The following is an 8,764-nucleotide window of genomic DNA, read 5'->3' as shown; positions in this document are numbered from 1 at the left end:
ACATATTTGAACAAATCTGTGGCTTTATATTGTAAGTTCATAGTACATCTACGAACCGTTGCTGGAAAGGGGGACGATGAATACAACTGTACATATCAAATTAACTAACACAAAAACGATAAAGAAAAGAATATCTAATGCCAGTCCCACAAGACGATACGATATATTGTCAGTTGGGGCAAATACTTCTGGTTTCTTGTTTTTGTTCTTTTTCTCTGGAGCAGCCCATCCTGCCATCTCCTCATCAGAAACCTGTTTCTTAGGAAAGCAGTACCTTGCTAAGATTATAGCAACGATTATTTTCAGCCAACGAGGAACCTCGGTTGATTTGTCGTAGATTCGTAACGTCATGATGGTGACAATGGTAGAAGCAGACGACAAGTACACCATGACAGTAAGAAAGTAGACCACGAGAGCCATCGGGTTCGAAGTATGAGGTAAGTTGGAGGAAATCATGTCGAGGAAGAAAGCGAAAGTCAGAAATGCCGTGATGATGTACCCGACTCTCTCTCCGTCATCAACTGGCATGAGGAAGACGAGACCCGTCAATAAACCGATAAGAATGATGGGTAATACCATATTGAGAAGGAACCATGTTGGTTGTCGCTCGAGAGTCACGGAAAATGTAATAAAAGAGTTACCTCCCTTAGAGGAATTTGAAACTCGGGATCCCGCAAGTGACCACTGTTCATTTTGTGTAAATAAACTCAAATCCAGCACTACGTCTCGTGAAAAAAGGTTAACCTCGGACTCTTGATATCCCCAGTTAGTAAACGTTATATCGCATGTTTGTTTATCAAAAGGAAAGTAGGTTGCATCGACAGAACAACTGGTTTTTGTTATCACTCCAGGGATCCACTGAACCCACCCTATGGCGGGAAGAATTCGAACGTGGTAAGAGGAGTCTCCAACCATCTTTAACGACTCAACGGAGTTGTACACGGTGATCGTCGGTAGCCATACGTCGTCCTGAGGTACCAAGATTTCTGTTATGGAGGAATAGGATGGAGTGTATAATCGCTGCAAGTTATCGTCTGTCCACGAGATTTTAAGTTTAGCGACAAGTTCAAGGATACCGGAAACTTCATCAAATCCGTTGATAGAAATAAGTTGAAGCCCCATCATCACCGAAACCTGCCCGAAGTTTTTGTACTTCGGAAATATATTTTTGTTGTAATTGCTTCCCAGATCTGTCAGATAAGATTTCACTGTGGTGCTTGTCAAGGAACTTTCCAAGGTTGGGAGACTGAAAATTACGTATATTACGACCATCCATGAAAACCCAAAACATGACATCATCAGGCTTTTGGTCTTACTGCAGAATGTGTATCGTGTATGCAATCTTAAGCTCAAATTTTGAAACATTTTATGGTATATCATTCGGTATAAGGTAAGGATTTTTGATGTTTCATTAGGCCAGTGCACCGATTGTTAAGTTTACTTTGAACTTGTTCTTCTATTGTTCTATTGAATGTATAGAACTATTGTCTTCGATAATTTCAAATTTCACAAGAAATTTAAACTCTGTGAAAGGTCAAAAAGCATTTATGAATCAGTGGTTTATTCACTCGTGTCCCATTCTTTTCACTTGTGGTCATTGTTAAAGGATTAAACTTGTCGAAAAATAAAATTAATTGTTTTTAATTTTAAGTTTAAACACGTGTATGTCCTCAAAAATGAACAGGGTAGCAAACAAATATACAGTGTGCTCTGTAAGAATTTTCAAAGGATTTTTAATCATTGAATAGCAGTTTCTTTGTTTTAAGATTTTTATAACTGTTTTTTTTTAATTTAATTTTATAGTCCTTGTAGAACATTTGAAGTAAATGGGTATTACAGACGACCTTGTCCGTCTGTCTATCTGCTCGTGTACTTATGTCAAGTTCATGGCTTCACAATGAAGGGACATAAAAATTCATACTAACTAGATAGTTATTATCTAAGTTGCTGTCATGACCTTGACCGAATGTCATTCTAGTAAGTTTAATGTCATTGGCAGAAGTATAAAAACTTGTACGTCACTTTCAAATGGAAGCACGTGCATTTTTTAAAAAAAGATTTCTTTGGACATAAATGTGTCCTTTTCTTCCCAAAGGTTATTTTAGCAAGTTCAAGGTTGCTAGCAGAAAAAGGTGTATCATTCCTGCCTGGTCTATTACTCTCAGATCGAAAATATTGAATCAATACTGCACACCAAGATTAACTATACACTAAAAGCAAGGTTATTTGATCATGTTCAAGGTCATTGGTAGAAAAGGGTTAAAGAAATACGCACGCTAACTCTCGATTCCCGCCTACATTTTGCAACCATTTTATTCAATATAAATGGCAATTTGTCAATATATTCTTTGTTCAATACAAAGAACAGTTCAATGGAAATCGATGAATTGTCTCAATACCATCGCTAAATAGTAAATAAGCCATACCTCTAGCACTTGAAAAAAGGGGGTCCGACGAAAATTTCCATTGAAATCGGACTTTCAGGCATCAAAATAAAACATATTAAATATATCAATAAAATATAATGTTTTAGTTGTAAATCGCTTTGGAATTGTTGGAAAATAAGCCTTTTTGTCGTTTTTTTTCAATAAACATATGTCCCCCCGTGTCACACAAAAAAGCTTTGGTATGAATTTGTGAAATAACAGTCCATATTACTGTAAAAAGGAATTTTTGTGACGGGGGGTGATGTTTTAAAAATATTTTCCGTTGATTTCTATAGTAAAAAACATGTTTTACCAAAATTTTATCGTTATCTCGCTTTATTTCTCCAAATAAGTATTGTTTTATGAAAGTCTACATTTTTATCTATAGAAAATATCAAAAATTCATCGAATATGTTAACTTTTGAAAATTGACTTGGAGGTAGGCGGGAGAACAATGCTATCGTTCGCAGTTCTTCTTCTCCAATCGTCAACTTTCGAATGAACAAGTTGAAAGTTTATACTCCATGCAATGATACACTAAAGACCAATTTACGGTGGCCGATATCAGCCATGTCATTCTACATACAAATTTAAGGGTAGCGTGTCAGTGAATTGTTTCACATGGCAGTCTAACCTTAACGCAAAGTGACAAAATGTACAAGCTGTCATTTGGTGATGTCAAGTTACTGTAGCATGACACGCATTGCTTTTCGTAAAGTGTATAGCGTGTTCATACAACCTTGCTTGATGGTACTTTACCCTTAAGTGCAATTAAAATACTTTATATCCAAAAAATAAATAAATGAATAAATAAAAACAAAAAGATAAGATCAACCAATCAGCTTGGGGAACTATTAACATTGAGAAAGTTCAGTTTCTGAGACTTTATTGCGGTCGCGATCGGGGCCAAAATGATTATTAACACATGCATCCATCCAATTTTGTGTTACTTAACTTTAACTTGTTGGTGATATACATGTATGAACCTTTAATTATGTAGTATAATGTATTTTAATTAACCGTAAACCTGTGGCTATTTACCTGCTGCCTAATCCATTTATGTATTTATTACATAATAAAATATGTTCAAATCTATCGCCCTGAGTGTCGAGTAAAGGTCAACATTTGGAGCCCATCACCGGTATATTGTGACTTCTTTATGTGAGAAAAATTCTTGAATGGATAGCATAAAATCAATCATTCAATCAATCTCATATCATTTCATTCCTTTGAGATTTTTTTTCACAAAGCTTTGATAAAAAAAAATGGATGACGAAATGAATCCTCAGAATACTAAGAGGGTAGAAAACACCTGCAAAGCATTGCCATATTAAAAGAATTTTATAAAACTGGTTATTTTAGTCTTTAATTGTGTTAGGGGGAGGGGGCATTCACTTGGTAGAAGTGTAAGATATTATTTAGATCGCGGTCTTTTTTTTTGGGGGGGGGGGGGAGGCATGATGATATACTATAAATATTCTTACTTTCACAAGAAATTATTTTATAGCTTTACACAAAGTTAACGTTTATATATGTTAATATATATGTTAGTAATCATTTCGGCCCCGATCGCGACCACAGTAAAGTCTCAGAAACTGAACTTTCTCAGTGTTAATAGTTCCCCTATGCTGGTTGGTTGATCTTATCTTTTTGTTTTTATTTATTCATTTATTTATTTTTTGGATATAAAGTATTTTAATTGCACTTAAGGGAAAGTGCCATTAAGCAAAGTTGTATGAACACGCTGTACACTTTACGGAAAGCAAAGCGTGTCATGTCACAGTAACTTGACATTACCAAATGACAGCTTGTACATTTTGTCACTTTTTGTATGTAGACTGTCATGGCTGATATCGGCCATCGTACCAATTGGTGTGATAAGTGGTCTAATAATATTGAGAAAGTTCAATGTCATTTAATATCCATATTTTATCCTGGAAAAAGTTTAGAAGTTTCAGTAAAATTAAGGCATGACTAATGAGATTTTTTTTTTTTTGCAGAAGTGACCTTTAAGGATATCGATCCTCAAACAGGGAGGATAACCCTTAAAATAATTATTTAATTTAGAAAGTCTCAAAATTGAGCTTGAAATATATAATGATAATCTTTTCTTGCAACGCTTTTTATTTCATTCATCTGAAATATTCTTAGAGACACCGTGACGCACAAACGAGAAAATTGACAAATATATAATTTTTGCATGACCCGTGTAAATTTTGTTCAATTTCTAAAAGTATTAGGCTTCAGATAATTACATGTTTCAGAACCTATAAATTTTAATTTTAAGGGGAAAAATAAAAGTAAAAATAATTTCATTATGCCCCATAACGAAAAATTGCTTTATACCGGTACTTCTTCCTCCCTATTGTACGCGTGCGCAGAAAAGTTAAATAAGTTTCCATAGTTACCATGGTCTCAAGTACCCAAGAATGAATGAATAGACCAAAATTTTGATGCAATAATCTTTTTTTTTTTTAAAAGGTTGTTAAAACCTATTTCTCACCTATGCATGCTCAGCTGAATGTAGTTTGACTCATTGTGTTACTTTAATATTATATAAATATTGCATGTAGTTGAGTGTAACATTGAAAATTTTCACCCCAAGAAAATCATTGTCAACCAAGGCGCAGCCGAGGTTGACAATGGTTTTCGTTTTTCAATGTTACACTCAACTACATGCAATATTTATTATATTATACTGAATGTTTTATACAAATACATATAACAGTGAACCGTGCGCGCATAAATTCTGTGCAGTCACTATTTTTTGGAATACCACCCGTCGTCAAGCAATGTTGACTGTTGCTACACTGGAGGGCGTGGCTTCATTATTCAGCGGGTAATAGTGTTTTTTAGCAAATGTTTCTCGACCAATCAGATTCAACTAATTTACATGAAAGTATAATATTACTCAATATCCCTTGAGTCATACAAACGGTCTAATAAATAAAATATATACATGTACTCAGTTAAATTTGTATCCACACACAATGAGTGTTTTATTGAGAATGGTTAAGCGTGCAAGGCGATTTAACTCCTTTGTTTTTGGTTTCTGTCCAGTTTGGATACGAGTTATACCTCCTTCTATATTCAATATTCATATTGTTCATGAGAGAGAGAGAGGGAGAGAGAGCGAGATTATTGTTGTCTTATCAAAATAATAGTAATTTCATTTAAGACCTAAGTCTGTTAGAGGCGACCAAAACATTAACAGAAAAAATATATAAAGAAGAACTAGAATTATACCATCAAATTTATGTAATTAATAATGACAGTAAACAAAAAGCATTTATTCAAACTGGTTAATTAAGCAAAACCTACGTTTTTATTTGCCAGTTACTAGTATCCTTGCAAATACTTGAAGGGAATGTTATCTTTTTGGGGAAAATCCATTGACTCTACTTAGGCCGTATCCTCATCTAACATATTTACTGAGTGGGTGCGAATTGAAGATAAACGTTTTCCTTTTGAAAATTTCCTTTTTTTTCTTTGTTTTCTCTATATATGTAGCTTTCCAAGAAGGCAAGTAATTGAGATCCTCCTGTATTTTTTTTCTTAATCATACAGTATACTACGACGGTGTATTCATGCCAGTTTGACAATGTAGAGAAAATTTTAAAAAATCGTTTGTACAATTTAACAAATCGTTTGAACGATTTAGAAAATCGTTTGTACGATTTGTTAAACTGTTTGTACGATTTTTAAAATCGGTTTTACGATTTGTTAAATCGTTTGTACGATTTTAAAAAATCGTTTGAACGATTCAGAAAATCTTTTGTACGATTTAGAATATCGATTGAACGATTTTTTCCCTTCTGATTCGGAACTGAAGCGTACTGGATAAGAAACCTGGTAAAGCTATTGCACAGAGAAGTTCCTTCGCTGCTGACTATAACAGGTACAGAAACACTAACGATAAATTGTATCTTGTTAATTAAACGGTATGAATTTTGTTGTTGTTTGACCTTTGTTAGTGTACAATCTTCGTCTTAATCCGTTTCTTTTCCTTAAACGCACTCCCTCTGGATCTTGTATAAAAAGAAGACATCGAATATCTTCTCGGGAAATGGGTAAATCCTGCCATAATAGCTTTCCAGTACAACCATCTGTATCAATGCAATTGACCACATGATTCAAGTGTTTCCTCAATGAAAAGAGCTACATCCCCTATGTCGGATTTGTTTTTACGTCTGAACAGTCCCAACTTAGCTGTTGTCCTTTCAACGTTAAGACTCGGTGAGTTTGCGAAAGGATCTGTGCAATTTCCGAAAAAGTGAAACCCATCTTGAAATACATGTATACCTTGATCAATTTTTCTCTGTTATCCATCGTGTCATTCATTAAAACTATGCGTGGATACATTTTCTACTTGTGCAAGGTTTTCTACTACGCTTCTTCTACGTGTAATAACAAGAAATAAAAATTGTACAAACGATTTTTTTAAATCGTACAAACGATTTAACAAATCGTACTAAACGATTTAACAAATCGTACAAACGTACAAACGATTTTAAAATTCGTACAAATGATTTAGCAGATCGTACAAACGATTTTAAAAAATCGTTCAAACGATTTAACAAATCGTTTTAAAAAATCGTTCAATCGATTTTTCTAAATCGTACAAACGATTTTCTAATTCGTTCAAACGATTTTCTAAATCGTTCAAACAATTTTATAAATCGTTCAAACGATTTTATGAATCGTTCAAACGATTTTTAAATTTTTTTCTACATTATCAATATGGCACGAATACGCCGTTGTAGTATACTGTATATTAAAGACACGTACATGTACATCATGACGAGTTGATTGATACATGCTTTTTTTTTTCATTTATACGGCCCTTTTTTAAAATCGAAAATAATCATTATCTATTTTTTATTTTCATTAAACCTTTGATGCATTTGGGTAAACATTCCCTTAACATTCCCTCACTCATATTTTAACAGCAGAATGAATATACATAGACCACGTTTTACATGAGAACTAAATATATTAATTTGTTCTAATTATTTTTATAAATGTACGTTGATCAATGATTTATTTAGAGGAAAAGAAGAACTCGCGTAAATTTTAATACCGGTATATAATGTCACAGAAAATCGTTACGATAATCAAGGAGCTGTGTTTTTAATAAAGTGGTATTTTTTTAAAATATGTTTCTGGCTTGGAAATTCCAGCAACTTTTGAATTGCTTTCTTTTTCAATCTTTAAAACACTGGTCGTGTATTTCAGATTTGCTTATAAATGGAATAACAAAAATTTCTGTTATGAACTTCAAACAATGCAATTCCTGGCCTGAAATTCTGAAATGTTTCACTCAGAGAGAATATCTATGATCTTAACTTTAAAAATCTTGATGACGCAATATTTATTTTGAGATACTGGGAATTTTCAATTGCTACGAAGAATTTCTGTTGAATTTTTTTCTTAAAATTAGAACCGAGTCATTTCCTTCGTTATCTTTTTTTTTTTTTTTGGTCTTTTTAAACCTTTTTTGCTGATGAGCGCATATGCTTGTAATTTCCTGCGGAAATTGGTTTAAAAAATGGGCGTGACAGTTAAAAAAAACAATTACGCATTTGTCTCTTGAAATTTTTCTCTCTTCTACAGTTTATCAAAATGCATCAAATCTTTAAAAAGTTTAAAATCTATTTGATGTCTTGAAATTCCCAAATAAAGCTTAAAATCAACTCACACACAAGTCGTTCTTTTCTTTTTTTCTAGCTGAATAACCTATGCGTACAAAATGCAGTACATGTATTTATTAATTATTTTTAAAACATTTATTGAAAAAATTTAAAATCAACAGTATAACGCAAACATATCTGCAACAAAAACTTCGGTCAAATTAAGAATAAATAAAGCACGCACGTGTCACAAATATTAAGAATCTTTCCCAACCGAAACGGTTATGATAATGATCACGGTGAAAGTCAGAGACACGGCGAAAAACACCATAAAGAAGAAAATGTTAAGAGTGGAGGCTACAGTTTTGTAGGTTATGCCCTCCTTTGGTTCCATGTACTCTATTTTTTCCTCCTCCTCTTCTTCGCTGTTGTTTTCGTCCCCAATAGGTCCTTTTTCTCTAGGGGTCTTCACCACTTGTTGAGGGTCCTGCGGTTCTTTCTCCCTCTCTTTGGGATACCAGTAACGAAGCAGGACAAAAGCAATGATAGCCTTAAACCGTTCTGGAACTTCTTTGCGCTTTGGTTTGAAGTCGAGTTTCATCACGAGTACCGAAACTATGGCAGAAAGGCCAATGAATACCAGGGAAATTATAAGAAAATAACAAACTAGTGGAATTGGATTGGAAACGTGTGGAATAAGATAAAAAT

General features: G+C 33.6%; 1 protein-coding gene across 1 annotated transcript; it reads right to left on the bottom strand.

Annotated features, from left to right (window-relative positions):
- Positions 1 to 1,298, bottom strand: LOC134269618 (acetylcholine receptor subunit alpha-like). The gene has a single exon (XM_062751822.1). The coding sequence runs from the start codon at positions 1,294 to 1,296 to the stop codon at positions 49 to 51; it is 1,248 nt and encodes a 415-aa protein (XP_062607806.1). The 5' UTR covers positions 1,297 to 1,298; the 3' UTR covers positions 1 to 48.
- Positions 1,299 to 8,764: the final 7,466 nt, after the last annotated feature.

Source organism: Saccostrea cucullata, unplaced genomic scaffold (assembly GCF_032062105.1).
Source record: "Saccostrea cucullata isolate Sc308-1 unplaced genomic scaffold, CSIRO_AGI_Scuc_v1 ctg803, whole genome shotgun sequence".
Taxonomy (NCBI): domain Eukaryota; kingdom Metazoa; phylum Mollusca; class Bivalvia; order Ostreida; family Ostreidae; genus Saccostrea; species Saccostrea cuccullata.
This window is presented reverse-complemented; position numbering and strand designations above follow the sequence as displayed.

What these genes read in the sequence shown, in the direction of transcription:
- LOC134269618 (XM_062751822.1), bottom strand. Translation starts at nt 1,296, where the DNA reads ATGTCATGTTTTGGGTTTTCATGGATGGTCGTAATATACGTAATTTTC.